This window comes from Gymnoscopelus microlampas, assembly GCF_963454915.1.
Source record: "Gymnoscopelus microlampas genome assembly, chromosome: 11".
Lineage (NCBI taxonomy): Eukaryota > Metazoa > Chordata > Actinopteri > Myctophiformes > Myctophidae > Gymnoscopelus > Gymnoscopelus microlampas.
The window spans coordinates 33,640,641-33,659,857 of NC_139948.1; the positions used below are offsets into that span (position 1 = coordinate 33,640,641).

At 45.6% G+C, this 19,217-nt stretch overlaps 1 protein-coding gene across 1 annotated transcript in view; it reads right to left on the reverse strand.

Annotated features, from left to right (window-relative positions):
* The window catches only part of LOC311055857 (SRC kinase signaling inhibitor 1-like), a 55,717-nt gene extending 36,907 nt beyond the window's left edge, over positions 1-18,810 (reverse strand). The window contains exons 1-4 of the mRNA XM_084072126.1: positions 18,455-18,810; positions 11,203-11,229; positions 2,898-3,093; positions 688-983 (exon numbers count right to left, since the gene is read on the reverse strand). Coding sequence (XP_083928252.1) covers positions 688-983; positions 2,898-3,093; positions 11,203-11,229; positions 18,455-18,784 — 849 coding nt within the window. The 5' untranslated portion in view covers positions 18,785-18,810. The remainder of the gene's footprint in view (positions 1-687; positions 984-2,897; positions 3,094-11,202; positions 11,230-18,454) is intronic.
* Positions 18,811-19,217: the final 407 nt, after the last annotated feature.

A 19,217-nucleotide genomic window follows, 5' to 3' on the forward strand; every position in this document is an offset into this window, starting at 1 on the left:
TACCCCATGTTTTCTGTGTACTTCTCTGCAAATTGTTGACATTGCGAAATGTCGATAAAAATAAACGCAACGATGCGTTTGATCAACATTTTGCAGAGGAAAATAGAAGATATAGGGTATTCTTATACTAAATCTGGGGTCTTCAACTTTTTTAGGCTAAGGATCCCTTAGCTGAGAGAGAGATGACGTAGGGACCCCCACAACATATTGTAAAATTGTGTTGCAGATTAAACGTTTTCATAGATTTCATAGATAGCTTATAGACTTGTTTGACAGCCGTCTATGGTGGATTCATGTTATTTTCAGACATTTAGTTTTGACAGTTAAACCGTCAAAATAGAAAACTTGACCTTTCAGTCTTTACCTAGTCTGCTCTTTTTTCCCTCAACACCAAACCTCTTCACGCCTCACAGCTTGTAGATCTGCTATTTTTGGCTAATGTCCCCCTCAGAATAGGGATGCTAAGGTTAAAGTGGTTAAAGAAAAAAAGAAAATCCTATCATTTAGCGGTAACTCTGAGGACCCCTTAGGGGTCCCGGACCCCCTGTTGAAGACCCCTACTAAATTATTGATCTCCCTCACATCAGAACAATGGAATTTAGGTTGAAAGTTTCCCTTTAAATAGCCCTCCAAATGTACGTCACTCAATCCCCACCCCTCCATACCCTTCCAATCCACCCTGCTCACCCTCAGGTCCCCGTTAGCCAGGTGTGCTGCAGCGGGGTAGGATGCGTAGATGGGCTCCTTGCGGTAGATCTTGATGATGCTGCGGTCCTGGATGTCCCTGACATCCTCCAGCTCATAGAAAACGTTGCGCGCCTCGTCCTTGATCAAAATGGCCGTGTTGGGCGACTTGAGCATGCCCGCCGTCAGCTTCTGGGGGAACATGTGCACGATGAGCGCGTGCAACGTGTCCAGGCTGCTTAGCTCGTGGGTGATGTGCACGCGCCGCGTCTCATCCCCGAACTGCAGGAACAGCACACCTAAAAAAATAAAAAATAAGACAGGGTCTAATAATGGCGTGACTTCCATGTGGATCTCGGACTACATATGGCAAGACTGTGATATCAGTCGCCTATGACTTATTTATGACGTATGACTCCAAATTTGGCCAATGTTTCAGCCAAACTGACTTCCATTATTATTATAAAATGTAAGTTAAATATTTTAAATGTATATAAAACGTATGAGGAAAAAAATGCAGGGAGATACTTCCTTGGCCCACTGGCAGCGTGCACAAGACATTTAGCATAGATGGTTTGTCAGATTAGCCCCATACACAGAATCACAGACAGACCCATTTCTAGATGGCTCGCCTCACAGAGCCATAAAAAGGGTGTCAGACCGAGATGATGGAGAAGAAATGATGACAAGAAAGAACAAAGAAAGGGAGATGATGACAGTCAGGCAAAATGGGGGCGATGCCGCGGGGAGAGAGGTGGAGAGAGCTGAAAACAAAGGGGAGCACACAATAAAATCCTCAGTGATAAATATAACCAAATGCGATTGGACCAAAAATGGTCCATTTCTTTGTATTTGTACACTCTCTTGAGTTCAATTAACACTCAGGATTTTACAGTGAACCTGTAGTTCATACAGAGACAGAGACAAGTGAGACTGACAGGTCCACTGTGTTCAAGCTCTTCAAAACGGCTCCTCATCAGTCACTGTCAGGACAGTTTTACAGCTGCCTCTTTATCCAGCCGTGCTTGGCATAACCTTATGCCTCTGTGTTTATGAGTCTGAGCCAGGCTATACACTAATCCTCTCCTCACTGCCATGGCCTTACAGTACTAAACCTGTCTTGTTTAGTTTTTTTACCCCAACAGTCCCATAATAACCTGTCCTCGCCTCGATATGCTAATAGAGATGTACTGTAACACTTCAATATGTGAACAGTTCCTACAACCTACCTTACTAAATCGTATTGCTGTAATAGTGCCACAGTGAATGTGAGCACTCTAAGAGGTGTACTGTACACGCTTAACTGCACTAGGTGAGAGATAATATATCAGTGTAATAAAGGTCATTAAGTTATGATGGTAGATGGTGTACTCGTGCAATATTGTATGAAATCTGTTTTTAAAATGGCGACACATTAACTTGAAACATGAAATGTCTAACAGCGGGATCATCTGTGTTCTCATGGCATAGATTGTTCACAACTAACAGTTCTATTAATGTGCAGAGACATAAAATCACAAATCATTAGACTTATGACTGCGAGGAGTTATTTTCAACATAAAGCTGTGCAGTGGGAGCAATTAGACGCTCAAGCTGTTGAAGTGAGAATACCCCATCCCAATTCACTGTACCTCTGAAAGCACTACATACAGCCACACATTACAGAAGCTAATTATGGCAGCTGTCAACATTGCTCCAGCTTAATATATATATATATATATATATATATATATATATATATATATATATATATATATATATATATATATATGATATATATATGTAGATAAATAGATAGATATCTTTTTTATTAAAGTGTCCGCAACATACAAGTTAAAAAGTTGAGGACCACTCACAAGGAGAGTGGGACACTTATCAAAAAGAAATAAAACATATATTATAGTATACTGTATATTTACATACATTATATATAAATATATATACATATATACATATATACATACAGTATATACATATATACATATACACACACACACACACACACACACACACACACACACACACACACACACACACACACACACACACACACACACACACACACAGTGTTACATCATGTGTACAAGTATGTTAATAGACCATATTCACATGACGGCCATTTTGTGGTTACTTCATACTCAGGGGGTAAAAAGTAACAGTATGAAATAAAATGGCGGCTGTGTCAATGTGGTCCATGCATCCATGACCCTTACCTGGCGAGCGTAGCTTGCTCTGACTGGCGGAGCGGGACAGCGGCAGGCTCTGGCGGAAGCGATTCATGCGGTTGAATCCCAGCGGCATGTCGGCCTCGGACATGGTCTCCAGGGATTCGGCCGAGGCGAAGGAGAGCTTGGCGGCCTGGTCAGCGAGCCCAGACTGAGTTGACTGAGAGTGCCGCGGGCTCCGGCTCTGTAGAGGAGGCAGGCACACACCAACCAAGTGTTATTATTGAAAAGAGAAAGCGAGAGAGAGAGGGAGAGAGAGAGAAGGAGAGAGACAGAGAAAGAGAGAAAGAAAAAGAGAGAGAGAGCGAGAGAGAGAGGGATGGAGGGAGAGAAAGAGAGAGAGAGAGAGAGTCGGTTGGATTGAACCGGGCTGATGGAGGACAGAGTGAACAGAATGTTAAAAAGAAGGAACACACTTGTGCGCGTGTGCACAAGTGTGTGCACATAAACAACACACACACACACACACACACACACACACACACACGCACACACGCACGCACGCACGCACGCACGCACGCACGCACGCACGCACGCACGCACGCACGCACGCACGCACGCACGCGCACACAAGCACATGCAAGCACACACAGCAAGATTAACGACAACGTCGCAATGGTTTAGCTACCAGTAATTCACTGACAATTACTGGTGTTGTGGTGTCTGACATGTCTTACTGCAGCACAAAAACGGTCACCCAAGGTAAGGCTGTGTGGTTGGCACAAAACCTCAGGACATTACGCTTAGAGGAAACACCTCTGAGGATACACAAAACAACTCCAGAGTCTGTACGTATGTCAGTTTGCCATAAGCGCATGTCGAGTTTGGGGTTGATTCGATGGTGCTGTGGTTGTAGAACGTCCTGAGGATGCGGGGGCTCAAGCTGAATTTGTTCCGTCGCCTGAGGCAGTACAGACGCCGTTGAGCCTTTTTCCCACCACGTGCGTGGTGTGTGTGGCCCATGTGAGGTCCTCGGAGACGTGTACACAGAGGAATCAGCTCCCCTATCCCCACCGCCATACAGTACAATAGCGTCTCCCTTCTCGCTCGGAGACTGCCGTAATGAGCTCCCAGAATGCCAACTGTTGACTGTTTGGATGGTGGCTCCAGACACATCCACTGCCACCGCCCACCGCACAGCGACTATGTTCACTATCACAAACCCAGTGGAACACAGCTGATTTATTTGTATTATTTCGTTGCTGTCGGGAAGAAACCTCCTATCTTCACATTCTAGCTTTTTGTGTAGTTTTTTCCCTGTAAATTAATGCCATACTTGATCATACTACAGCGTCACTCAAAAAGCATCAAAAGAACTGCAAGGTCGAAACACGGCACAAGGCGACAAATGACAGATGCTTTCCCGGTCTTAATGGGTTAATCTAGTTACTGTCACAATGCCTGCTGTGACAGAAGCTGCAGAGAGGGCAAGGGTGAGAGCATTCCTGAGGGTTCATCATTAACGTGTTTAATGAAATGGACGAAAACACATTCAAATTCAATCACATTCAAAGATATTCAACTATTCTAATCTGGATTTTTTTTTTGTCTTGACATACGTAATTCAGTTGCGTGTGCATGCTCTCTCTCACACACACACACACACACACACACACACACACACACACACACACACACACACACACACACACACACACACACACACACACACACACACACACACACACACACACACACACACACACACACACACACCTGCACACCCCAAGTCAGTATAGTTCTCAACCTTTTTTGAGGGTCATCAAGGACCCCACCTCCCCATGCACAAGAATATATATAGTTAGAAGACATAACATAGTCATTTCTATTTAACTATAACATTATTTATAATTTGTTATAATCGATTTGTTTTTACTAATTTAACATGATTAAACTGATTTTAAATGTATACTTGTCATGTGCCAACAATAACAGATCTACAAGCTCACAATACACCACGCTGCGATGTGCAATGAGCTTGTAGATTTTCAGTTACGCCATTATCAGTTATTATTGCATTTGATAGACTTCCGAAATATTAGGTAAAGATATTTTTGATACATGTAACAAAGGTACGGTATGTATTTTTAAAACATTTTCCCATGGACCACCTGTCATTATGGTGTGGTCCATGGACCACTGGTTGAGAAACGGTGCCCCAAATGGTAGTGGTGGTGTCCAGGACAGACAACGTCTGAGCACGCAGGGCGATGCTGATACTGATGGATCGCCCGCCCCCCCTGTGCTCTCTAATGGGGTCATTTATCTAGGCAATGACCACACCATACAACACAGCCAGTAGTTCCAGAGACAAGCACAGAGCGCCAGCACCACACAGCAACAACCCTGCAGAGTATAATATCCTTGCTGGCTTCAGTGAGACAGCCAAGAGATTAGCGTGAAATTACACTAGGAATAATTCGTAAAAAGCAAAGCCCACGGTTAGACTCGGCACATGGAAGCAACAGTTTTCTGCAAAAGATGAGTAAGACTGTCTCAAAATACTGTCATGTCTACAAAGAGCGACGTGGTTTCTGTAGCTGTGTCCTTTGAACTGCAGCTTTGTGAAGTTGAAAGCTATTTTGCTTCTGTGTTCAGAAATACCTGTTTCATGCCACTGCTAAAATAGAGAATACTGTGATATTTTTTGAGGCAAGGGAACTGCATAATGCACCCGAACCGAGCACTACTTCTCACAATGTCTGTTGAACCTCCTGCACGGGTAGCTGTAACATCAGCATTCAAGAAGCATAGTTCCACTGAAAAGACACCCATTGGAATCCAAGAAACACTCAGGAAAATCTGTTTGGGAGGGAAATGAACTGTATGTGTAATTGTGTCCAGTCCTTCAATAACTGCTGTCGATATGATACCGATACTGAGGAAGGTGGAGAATGTCCAGCTGTGGAGCCGTGTACAATATTGCTGGGGCACTATACGGTTTCCAGTGTCTGTATAAGTTTGTTGTTCTTTATCAACTCATGTGGTTAATCTATTTGTACTTACATTTTAATTAACAACCCTATCATGACTTCCATCCTCAATGTGCTGATATTTAACACAAAGGATAGTGCTGCATGATGGGACTGTGAGTGATCTAGGACTGTGTTATTAGTGCTAAACATGACAATACAAACACACACACACACACACACACACACACACACACACACACACACACACACACACACACACACACACACACACACACACACACACACACACACGTCTGTTGAGAATGAAGCTGGTTCTCTGCACCATTCACCTTCCAGGTGCCATTCAACAGCACGTGTTCGATGGCCCTGGATTGCAGTGCAAACCCTACACTACTGTTGTGTTATAGAGCAGTGGTTCTCAAACTTTTTCATGTCAAGGACCCCCTAATTGACACTTATTACCCCGCGGACCCCCATTTGAAAAGATAAGCCAGGCACCCCAATAAGAGAAGATTTTTACGGCTCTCTAGCAGTGATTCTCAACCATTTTAACTTCAAGGACCCCCAGTTTGACATGCATTAGGCTACGGACCCCCATTTAATGGCATTTATACCTCTGGCACCCCAATTCACATTGTAAAACCAATGTTAATTTAACTCTGAGAGGGTACAAATGGAACCAAATGGACCCGTTAGGGTCCATTTGGTTCCTGTCCATCATCTAGCTGGGGACCCCCTGGAACCCCCTCAAGTACCCCTGGGGGTCCCCGGACCCCACTTTGAGAACCAATGTTATAGAGCATAGCAGAGGAGAGGATCTAGAACTCTACACTACGGTTGTGTTATTAGAGCATAGCAGAGGAGAGGATCTAGAACTCTACACTACGGTTGTGTTATTAGAGCAAAGCAGAGGAGAGGATCTAGAACTCTACACTACGGTTGTGTTATTAGAGCATAGCAGAGGAGAGGATCTAGAACTCTACACTACGGTTGTGTTATTAGAGCATAGCAGAGGAGAGGATCTAGACGAGAACAGAACGATCTCGCACGGAACATGGCTAAATGGAAAAAGGAGGACATAGCTGCCTCAAACACACCTGAGGCTATTAGGTGTAGGCCTATTAAAACCCATGCAGCCTCCTCCCTCCTTGTCTTTTTGTCCCCACACACACACACACACACACACACACACACACACACACACACACACACACACACACACACACACACACACACACACACACACACACACACACACACACACACACACACACACACACACACACACACACACAAAGGGTAGCTCGGTAATAAGGTCAGGGTAATACAGTAGTTGTGCTAAAGTGATCCAGCACTCCAGTAGTAGTGTTGCACATTATAATGGCTAGGATTACAGAGGGTATAATCAAAGAACAAAGACCTGTAGCAGTGGGTTACCTGTTATCCCGTCCTCACCCACCCACCCACCACTACCACCACCACCACAACTGCCAGTCTTCTAATTAAGATGCTGATAAGTGATTCGCTAGTTGTCTGGGCCCCACTGAGGGGGCAGACAGATTTGTGTGACAAGAGAGTGTTCCTCCCCTGGGTATATTTCTCGAATCTCAAGGAACATCGTAACAGCTCTCGCACCTCCTCCGTTCATTTTCTTTTCACCCCCCCCCCCACACACACACACACACACACACACACACACACACACACTCTTTACTCGATCTACCCACTGCCATGTCACTCACACCACTCACAGTCACAATGTCCCTTTTTTAATAAAGAAACTGTTCTGAGCCTGTCTCTCAACACCACAGCCACACAAGCATGTCCAGTCAGAAAACTGTATGGGGTTGGAGGAGGGTGAGGCAATACATTTTTCTCACATCCCTTTGTCTTCAACTTGTAATCCTTGTAAATGTCCACATCAATGCCTGTCTGACCCACTGTAGCCCCTCCTAAGATCTCCCCTATGTCTCTGGAAGTCGTCAATGAATGAGAAAGATTACTCAGACAAAATTGCTGTGGATTTTTCAATGATGCCATCGGAGAGAGACAAAGAGAGAGAGAGGGGAAAATGGCATGTTCCTAGGGGAGGGGGTGATGTCGTAATCCTTTTTGCCCATGAAAAGGGGGAGGATGGAAAACAGCAGTCGAAATCCTCACAGGTTTTGAGGCTGCAACTGTCAATCATTTTGTTTTTTCTCAGCCATTTTCACCCTTTGATTTAACTGGACGTAGTTGTGTCTGTCAATATTGGTGAATGTATTCATTGACATTATTAAGTACCTATCGAATACCTGCCTAATGCTCAAACTACCTCATCTGCCTGGTCATCCCGCTCACTATATTAACTGTTTGACTCACAACCAGTTCTCAAACTCCAATAGCTGCTCCTAACTCCAGTACTATTGACGTGACCCTCCCACCCCACCACCACCTGAGTGTTGAATAGTTGGTCACTTTATTTAACTCCACCTGTTTAAGCATCCTTGACCCTGTAGCCCCCCTTAAATCCAGGTGTCCTAAACCCACATCTCAGCCCTGGACAAATGATACTACCTGTGCCGTAAGGTAGGACTGTAGAAGCTAGGCGGAGCATGAATGGAAAAAGGATAAGCTTAAAGTATTTAAGTTTACAATATCCTGAGAGACTGTTTGACTAAATACCAAGATGCTGAGAAAACTGTGAGAGCATAGGGTGTTATTGACACTATAATGTAAATGCATTACCAATCTGTGAAAACCTTTTTATCTCTGTTTGTTGTTAAGGTAGCTGATATTAGATCATGCATCTCACCTTCTGTCCCTCCTGTGTCTACTGCTGTTATATTAATTTGAGCCTGTGTCTCTCCATTGTTTACTGGATATAGTTTCCGATATGAAACCCACAACCTGCTGTCTTAACATTCACACCTCCTTAAAGAGGCATTTGACGCAGTTTTGGCCCAAGCCTTCTGACAATTATGAACAGCTGTCTTGGTACAGGTGATGTTCCATTTTATATTTAAACTGTTGATTCTGGTCGCTGTGTTATTTACTGCTGGACCTAAGCACAGCTTTCGACATTGCTGACCACAAACTTCGTATTTTACAACTCAAACATGGAGTTGTCATTCAGGGAACAGCCTTAAATAGGTTCACATTGTACCTCCAAGATCGAAACCTTTCAGTTCAGATTGGCAATCTTTTATCCTCCTCTGCCCCAATCTATTTTCCTAGTAGATGCCCTCCCTGGGTTCCATTAGCCCTGAATGGACGGACCTCCCGTGCCCCCATTCCACCACTAGGCCACTTAGATCCTCTGACCAGATGCTTTTTACTGTCCCGTGAGCCAGTTAGAGCCTTTGCGGTTGCTGTAGCCAGTTAGAGCCCCTCAGTGGGGCCCAGACAACTAGCAAATCCCTTCCATGTTAGGACTGTCCCTTCTTTGACACTTTTAAATCAAGACTAAAACATACTTTCTCTGCCTTTGAATCTTTACATTACATCTTACATTTTATGCAATTTGTACTCACATGCTGCTGTAATAGCATGATATGGTCAACTCTAGTTGTTTTTAAAGATGCTTTATGCTGTCGTCTATCGTCCTATCTTGCGTCAGCTACCAACTGTGATGCTGGCACTTCCTTGATCACATTAAGAAAACGGGTAAAAGGCATCATGAAGTGCCGCTTTGATTTGAAGACAAGACAACAAGAAGGCTATCTTCACAGAGGAAGGTGCACTGAAAGCAAACCGCCTCCCCGCCCGGTACTATAAACCTGTTGCCACTCAACAAGACCAGTTGATTGATGGTGTTTTTGTTTCTGCATTGTGCTATCACACCAACACAAACACACACCTTCACTGCTGCCACAATAATCTTTGACTAAAGCAGTATGCCCATGAATTCTTAATTTAACCATGAACACGTATGAAATATGTGTGTGTTGGTTTGACATCTGAAGCTCCACTTGTCATTTTCATAGTAAGGGTTTGGTATACTGGCCCCCTGGCCACTTCCATCACACATGTCAATGCCTCCCGGCCCTCAACAGCTTATATGACGTAACAACCTAACTGTGTCTCAATAAGCTCTACAGAGTCAGTGGTTCTCAACCTTTTCAGGCCGAGACTCCAAAAGAATTTGAGGACCCCCCCAAAAAAAAAAACATTTAAACTGGGGACCCCCCAAAATAATCACATTTGAACTGGGGACTCCACCACCCTGACAAGCACTTGGAATTGTAGGAGTTGAGGTATTACATTTTGTTTGACTGTTCCACAGATAAATATTGTGAAAAGGCGTTCTGAGCTTATAGATATTTTAATTTAGTTTGCCTTTTTCTTATATTATTTGACAATTTGACCTATGTTTGACCAGTTTTTATAGTCTAGTTTGTTGGTTACTTTTGATGCAGTAATGGCCTTTTTCATTTCAATTCATTTATTTTCTTTTAGGTATTAAAAAGGTTAAAAAGTCCTTAAATTGTCACTTTACTGTCATCTGGGGACCCCCCCCCAAAAAAAAAATCATGCGGGGACCCCAAAGTCTGGCACATGTGGAGGAGTGGCAGAGCACTAACTTCAAAGTGAAATACGGTGTATGCAGTGTATGGACTAATGTGCTAAAAATGTTTGACATACATGCATGCATGTATGTTGTACACTATACCCATCATGTCAATGTACACCACACAATCACAGCCTTTCTTCATGCAACCTATGGATAACTTTCCCTGCAGCTCAGCATCGATTCAAGTTGCCATGGTAATGTCAAACTGTTAATTCGGCACGTCTGAAAGTTCTTAACGTCTACTGCACATTATTAGCCTGGATAATGCTTAGGCAAGGTCACACTAGTGCTAGCTGACTGAGGTATCATAAAGCCAGAGAATAATTTCCTACAGATTAAAAGGAGCTTCAGAGGTTTAAGATGCCCCCCCCCCCCCCCCCCCCCCCCCCCCCCCCCATTTAAGAGTGTAGACTAGACACACCAATTCCGCTGAGTGCCAATGGTGCAGTATAGGCACATCGCAGTGGGACCCTGGGAATTACTGTGCTGGCTAATAGTGCTTCAACAGTCGGAAGTGATAGAAAGAGACACGCATCACAGAGCTCTAACACACACAGGCACTCAAGACACACGCACGCAGACACACGCACGCACGAGCGTGCACACGTGCACACACACACACACACACACACACACACACAGACACACACACACACACACACACACACACACACACACACACACACGCACACGCACACGCACACACACACACACACACACACACACACACACACACACACACACACACTGAATATGAGGATGATAACACACAGAGACAATAGCACTATAGACTTATAGCACTGACCTTAAAGCTCCAGTAGTTGGGCTGTTGCTGCAGCATTCATTGGGGGAAGAAAGAGGGAAAGTGGAAGAAGGACAAATAGAGAGATGGGTTAGACATTTACCTTGCCAATCAACCATTGTAAAACACCAGTGATGGCCTGGGTGAGGCAAGGGGGATGTATGGGAATAGCAAAATTGGAATAAGCCCCCACAGGCCCCTTGACACAAAATCAAATGTTTTTCCATGTATGACCATTCAATTTTCCATTCCCACAGTCCTCCCAGCATATGAGAACAGCCTCTGCATTATACTGTAAGAAACAATACCTGAATAGTATTGGTGTGTAGAGTCTATGACAAGTAATTAACCACTTAAACCCAATATACTTCATTGACGGGGTCCCCCAGGTGGACTATACTTGGCCCCCTCCTATTTTCACTCTACATCTTAATGTCCTTGCCGAAAATATCTGATCTACAAGCTCACAACGTGAAGCGTTGTGAGCTTGTACTGTATGTTTTTTTTTTCGCAGAATGTTCGCCAATTATGAACTGCCCTGAATAGGGGCGCTAGGGTTTGTGTGGGGAATGGTGCCCATTGGTGATTCTGAAGTGGTTAAATAAAGCTGCAATCATTGGTGTTGTTTATTGGCTGACTGAAGGACATGGGGAGTGGCATTTTGTGCCAGTGTAGGGTTACAGCGTGCCTGAAACGCCATTGAACTGTCAAGTGTGACCTATGGCAAGAGGAATGGAAAAGAGTGAAATTGAATTAAAAGGCAAGGCCCTCACTGTTATTTGGATTTTGGCCTATCTCCCAGACTTCTCTGCAGCAGATGCTCTTCCACCCCCGCCACCCACCCACACACACACACCCATTTCGTTTTCCCATATCTGTCCACCCCCCACACCCGCAGATTCACCTGCCTCTATCTTCCATCTCATATTCAGCACCTTAACTCCTCATTTTTTCAAAACCATGTTGTATCTCTGGCTCTCACAACTCTTTCCATCAATTTGGCCCTTCTTTTTGCTCTGCTACATATGAAAAGGTGTTCACATGCAAGCTGAGGCCTCAGGAAGAATATGCCTGCCATTAAAACATAATTACCCCACTGTTAAAAACCAGGACAAGCCACCGACGGTCCAGAAATACCTCAAAATGACATGGAAATGAAAAAGATGAGGGCAGTTCATGAATTTTTATTCCAATCCAAACTCTTATTCTAGATCTCATTCTTATCTTCAGGCAATTTTCTGTCCATTCACCATCCCATCTACAGTGGCCATATTACCCACTGCAACGAGAAAAAAAGAGGAAAAAAAAGAACTGACAGGCGAGTTTTGATTTATGATCGTTGTGAGTTTTTCATTATCTGCTTTCCTTTTTAATATCACCTCAACGTAAGCCTAGATTTATTTCCATAAACATGGAGAGCAAACAGATTATTACTTCAATGTAATTTAACCTTGTATTTAATTTCCCCTCATTTTGGCTCTGATGCCACCCTTTTCTCCCCATTGATTTTCTCTGTCTCCTTCTCACCATAACTTATTCTGATTTATTATGAGGGAATACAGACAGATCCTTCATATCATTAAACTAATCAAGAGATGATGATTTCTTACCAGGAACACAGTAGACTGAGCTACAGTTATACAGCAAGGTACTGTAGTCACACCCCTGCACTTCTACTGCAATATACTGTAGCACTGATAAAAAAAATATATATATATACTACATATTTTGTCCTACAGACATAATTGCTATTTCCATTGAAGCATGGAGGCTCATATCTGTTTAAAGTTGGGGCTTAAGACAGCATTAACCCATTAAAACCGGGAAAGAATCTGTGTCATTCACTATACAGTGTATACAGTATATAGCACATTGGTTCTCATACTTCGGCTATTCAAAAATAGCAGATATCTGGGAGCATCTAGCTTTTTTGGCCCGCGGCAAGAGGGGTCAAAACTGATAGGGAGAGAAAGCTCAAACCACGCTTCCTTTCTTGCAGTGTAGAGTTTACCATGCAGCCTCAGTAGCACTTTGATGTGACACTGAGTCTAATAATCCCTATCTCTTAGTCACTCTATTTTATCTATCTGTCTCGTATGTGTGCTGTTTACTGTACTTAACTGAACCAACTCGCTCTTCTTAAGCAAGTGACCGAAAAGCTCTTTGTCAGTCAGACCAGGCTTTGTGACGCCATGTGTAAAGTAGGTCACTTCCAGGGTTAAGACTGTACATGAGCTCTCTGTGGGAAGGGCTGGGATAGGCCTTGTCTACCTGATCATGTGTCAGTCATTCATCCAGTCTAGCTGGGGCCCTACGGCAGCCCTTGATAACCTAAAACTGACAGTGGCTCAGGGCTTCCATTGCCATCATAAATAATTGCAGTTCACTTGTTCAGACAATGGTAATAATCTTGTTTTCCGCAAAGCACAATTATTCTGTGGGCTGGTTTTAATGATGCAGAAGTGATTTGTGTGTGTGTGTGTGTGTGTGTGTGTGTGTGTGTGTGTGTGTGTGTGTGTGTGTGTGTGTGTGTGTGTGTGTGTGGGTGGGTGGGTGGGTGTGTGTGTGTGTGTGTGTGTGTGTGTGTGTGTGTGTGTGTGCGTGCGTGCGTGCGTGCGTGCGTGCGTGCACATGTGTTTTCCTGTTGCTAAAATATGACTTATTCAAAAGATAAAATCTGATAAACACTGTTTCCTTCATCAATTTGAGTTGATTCAACTCCACTAGGAGTTGCAATTACACTAATTGGACTTTGAGTTGCAAACAAAGCCCTGGGTGTGACTTCAAAGTGTATCCAGAGAAAATTAACACCAACAGTGGAGTGATAATGATACATGCGTTTAACTGTTTGCATGCATAATTAGAACCTCCTAATCTTAAATCAATATAAACCAAATAAAACAATTAAATAAAAACATATTCCTAGCCAAGGAATTGCGTCGTCCTTGGCTCCATCTCGGGAATATCCACTGAAACCTTGATCCTGACAATAATCCTAGATGTAGTGTCAGAGCACATAGCTTGATTTATAGAAACCTCCTGCATGAATTCTGCTCATCACAGTTATGCACTCTACACTAGCAGCTAAATGTTACATGGAACCTCTACTGCTTATCTGAACCAGCATCTTGTCACGTTGTTACAAAGCCTCTTGTTGAATTACATATACAGCTATATGTAGCCATGTGTTTCAGGCTTCAGGATTGGAGTTGGGGGCTCAAACGCATCCCTGACTGCATGCCTTGTGAATGCAATGCAGGCGCATTCGAGGAATACATCTGCCCATATAAATGCACGAATGCATGCAAGCGCTCGCACGCACGCACACACACATGCAACCACCCTCACCTACACCATGCACGAGGTGGCCGCAGGGCTCTGACAGAAGGACAGAGCCTCACAGGCTGGAGCACTGCATTACCTGACCTGCATGCAAAGCAGCTTTTACTCTCCTCCTTCTTCTCCTCCACCCCCTGCCTGCCTCTCATTTTGTCATCCTCTCCGTACCCCCACCCCCTCTCCCCGTCACTGTGTTAGCGTATGCTATCCCTCCCTGATCCATCTCCAGTCCGGTCTAATACCTCTAACATTACGGCTAATTCTCTATTCGCTTCACACGTACACCCTCCAAAAAAGAACACAATGCACACAAAGGCGAACATGACACGCGCTGTCCTGTAGCACTGTTCACTGAGCCTGGTTGTATACACCCGGCTTCCACCTGCTCTGCTCAGCAGACGTCACCACAACAACCACAGCCACAACAAACACGCAACGCGTGGAATCCAATGCCTGCCGGCACAGTCTTTGTGTGTACACACACACACACACACACACACACACACACACACACACACACACTCACGCACACACACACGCTCACACACGCACACACACGCTCACACACGCACACACACGCACACACACACAATAGCCCCCAGCATCGGCTCACCTGCAGTGCACCTGTGCCTGTCCACTACTCCAGTCATCCCAGGCTGTCAGTCAGGTGCAGTGAATCCTCGTAGTGTTTTGTCAGTCTCTCCCTCCGCTTTGCTCCCACTCTCCCTCCCTCCCTCCCTCCCTCACTCTCTCTCTCTCTCTCTTCCCCTCTCCAGTAGCACATGCGGCGGCAACTCTTTATTTAATTCATTACAACACCAGCCGATTAACTCCTTCGCAGACAGGGTGGCTGTCTGCTGCTGGTGCTGGCTAATTGACTGGCTGCTTTGCTCCGCCTCCCTCCTCCCCGTCCACGCTATAGCCCAGAGCGATACTCCCCTCCCCTCCCCTTCCCTCCCCTCTCCTGTGTGATGAAAATGCCCAGTCACTTTACGATTCGTACTTATTTCTCAGCTCCCTCCCTTCCGTATCTTGTTCGTTGTCTTGCGCTCTCTCTTCCGTGTTGTATGATTGTCTACCTTCTCTACTGCCTGACCTTTGCAACGCGATATCCCCGGCTTGCCATATATGGGAGAGGTTGCTATGGCAACTATGGACTCCACCTGTCTCTCACTCACCCTCCCCCCCTTTCCCCTCTCTATCGCTTTCTCACTCTATCTCGCTCTCTCTCCCCCATTCACCTCTCGTCAATGCTTTTTTTATCATACGATTACACCAGATGTATGCCTTTCCATGCAACAGCGGCAGCATTTACAGCCACAGAAGAACAAGAGAGAGAGACAAAGAGAGAGAGAGTGAGTGAGTGAGTGAGTGAGTGAGTGAGTGAGTGAGTGAGTGAGTGAGTGAGTGAGTGAGTGAGTGAGTGAGTGAGAGAGAGAGAGAGAGAGAGAGAGAGAGAGAGAGAGAGACACACACACACAGGAAGGGAGAATGGGAGAAAGAGAGAGGTGGAATATGGAGGTTAAAAGCATGAAAGGTAGGAAAATTGTGAAAAAGCTGATGAGGTATAAACTAGAATGGAACAGAGAAAGAGAGGGAACGATGAAAAGACTAAATGAAAAACATTTGGTCTTGAAGTATTCCCAGGTGCTGGAACGCATGTGCTTGTGTGTGTGTGTGCGTGTGTGTGTGTGTGTGTGTGTGTGTGTGTGTATGTGTGTGTGTGTGTGTGTGTGTGTGTGTGTGTGTGTGTTTGTGCTCTCTTCACGCCTCAGTGCAGACAGCTTTTCCTCGCTATCTGAAGGTCTGCAGACAGTGACGACACTGGCACTGCGATTCGGGAGACATAGAGAGACACCGGGGTGTGACAGCGCAATGAAGACTTCCTACTATGGCAGACAAAACCCACTGGACATTGATCTTTCGCACACCTCTTACTCAGTCAACGGAACAGACCGCACCACGCTCACTGTATTGCTTTCCAACAAAAGCCTGCCCCTTTATGAAGAGCAGAGATATCTGCTGATTGACCACACATTACACCAGACTCCACCCCAAACCATGCAGTTGAAAGTTTTATCTAACTATATAAATGGCGAGCAACTTCCGCACCCTCGGTGGCGACACCCCACAGCTCTGTTATCGGATAAACAACGCACCGCCAGACCACATGTCGCCTACTGACTCGCCACGGCGGCCGCACTGAATTTACGCCTCGCGTAGGGGACATCTCACTGTTCACTACACCTTTTCCACCGCGCAACATAATTAATTCTACTCACCAAATGTCGGACAAAACGGAAGGGGAGGCAGCTTCGTACCGTTTACCGTGCGCACGACCTCATCACCACAACAGCAGGCAGCCGCTGCGGGGGTTTTTTCCTTTTTTTCCAAACTTTTTTTTTGGTCACCATTTTCTCCAGGCACCATTTCTGGTGTAACGTCGGGTGTTTCTTTTCACCAGCCAATCACCTTTCACGTTGCCACGTCCGTTGCCACGTCGCGCTGACGTACGCTAAACAAGCGCTGCCGTGCGCACAATGCAAACGAGCCCAAAGGCGCGCAAAAATAAGCCGACCATTGCTTAGACACAAAGTCAGACCTGGCAACGCAGCCTACGCCAATCATGTGTGAGAGATCTACAAGCTATGGGGCAGAGACGCCACCGTATCTTAGCAACAACTACAGCGCTCACTCTCATTGGTCGTGTCACGCTAAGAGCAGTCTCCAGACAATGGCATCGCAGACAGCTTGCTGTTACTGCTGTAGCCATCACAGGCAGTTGCAGCACGACGGACAGGGCGCTGTGATAGCTGCCATGTCGCTAACGCTAACCTGCTTGTCATGCCTGCAGCGGCTGTGCAATCACTTTGTCAACAATGCACGTTCGTGTGGTGAATGTCTATATTGCTGCTCAGTTCGTCCATTGTAGATGGTGTATGTTTGTGTGTGTCTTCTGGAGAACTATGTAGCTCCACAGCAACTACAGTAACTAACGTAATGGCAGGACCGCCCCGTGCAACGCATGTTAGGCTGCATTATGGTCATGTAGTAATTTCAGATAATTTCGCTCCGATTAGAGCAGTGTTTATCAACCCTTTCACGCCCCCCCCCCCCCCCCCCCCCCCCCCCAAATACACGTACTCACAACAACACCAGGCGGCCGCCATCTTGCAGAAAGGGCTGCCATTCGCCAGCTTTCAGAAAAACAAGCAACCACCTTCATTTTTTTTTTTTTTTTTTTTTTTTTTTCCTTTTGGAAATTTTCATCCCACGATTTCCGCGCGGACCACCAGGGGGTCCGCGCGGAAATTTCTCCTACTTATTTTTCATCATTTTGTAACTTTTACATTACACTTTCTTTCAATTTTTTTTTTTTTTTCCCCTTTTTGCAAATGTTACTTAGACAATTTGTCTACCCCCATATACACACGCCCACGCGGGCCCCGTGCGCGTACATGCCTCTAACAGCCATAATCCCCATCTATACTGCCCACTCTGTGCTGCAGCTACACGGATACAGACACAGGGACACGGAGGGACCAACAAACGCAAAGCCCCGTGCGCGGCTGGGGTTGAGGGGGGCGTAGCCCCCCGAAACTCTAGTAATTTTAATAATGTTTTAACCACTTAAGCCCTATAGGCCTACGCTACCATGAATATCAAAAAATAGCCAACGTATGATGATGCGTTGTGAGCTTGTAGATCTGCTATTTTTGGTATTTGGGGTATATTTGGGGTTTTGGGAAATGTTGGGGAAATTTGGGGAAATGTTTCGCCCATAATGAACAAAATAGTGATGACAGGGTTTAAGTAGTTAATAATAATGTTAATGTTTCAATACCCCCCCCCCCCCCCAACAGTTGTATTCGTGGCAGAAACAAGCGAACCCCCAACGCGCGTGCCTCTACTGTACCTGCTCTCGCGCAGCCCGCTCCCGCTCGGAGGCGCTACCCCGCATGCTGGCGTGCGACGGGGAAGGGGACGGCGGGTTGTGGTGCGGGCTGTGGTGCTGCTGCTGCTGCTGCTGCTGATGGTACTTGGTCTTCAGGTGGTCCATGAAGGCGTCCCTCTTGCGCTCCATGTCGGCCTTGTGCAGGTTGGTCAGGGCCTCCAGGCTCTGGGCGGCGATGACCGTGTGCCGGTGCTCGGACGTGTGCACCAGGCCCACGTTGGAGAAGCGGCGCGTGCCATTCCCCAGTGTGCGGTACTCCCGTGGGTACTCCAGGTCATCTGTGGAGATCATGTGACCGCCACCGCGTGCATCTTGGTCTGCAGTGGAGAAGAGAGGAGAGGAAGGAGGGGGGAGGAAGAGGAGAGAGAGAGAATGAGGGGAAGGAAAGGAGGCAGAGGGAGGGAGGCGCGTGCGAGTGAGGAGTGAATCACCACACGTGCAGCAATGCGGGCACAGGTATGTATACGTTCATTGTTGGAGACACACACACACACACACAGACACACACACAGACACACACAAGGCACACACAAGGCACCCACGCGTGGATGAAAACGAATAGAGTGCAGGAAATAGAGTGGAAAGGAAATAAGAAGGCGGGGAAGGGACAAGAAGCAAGCGAGAGAGCGAGAGAGAGAGAGAGAGAGAGAGAGTGGAATGGAATGTTAGACTATTTGCCACCAAGACAGAAGAGACAGAAAAAAGAAAAAAGTAAAAGAAATCA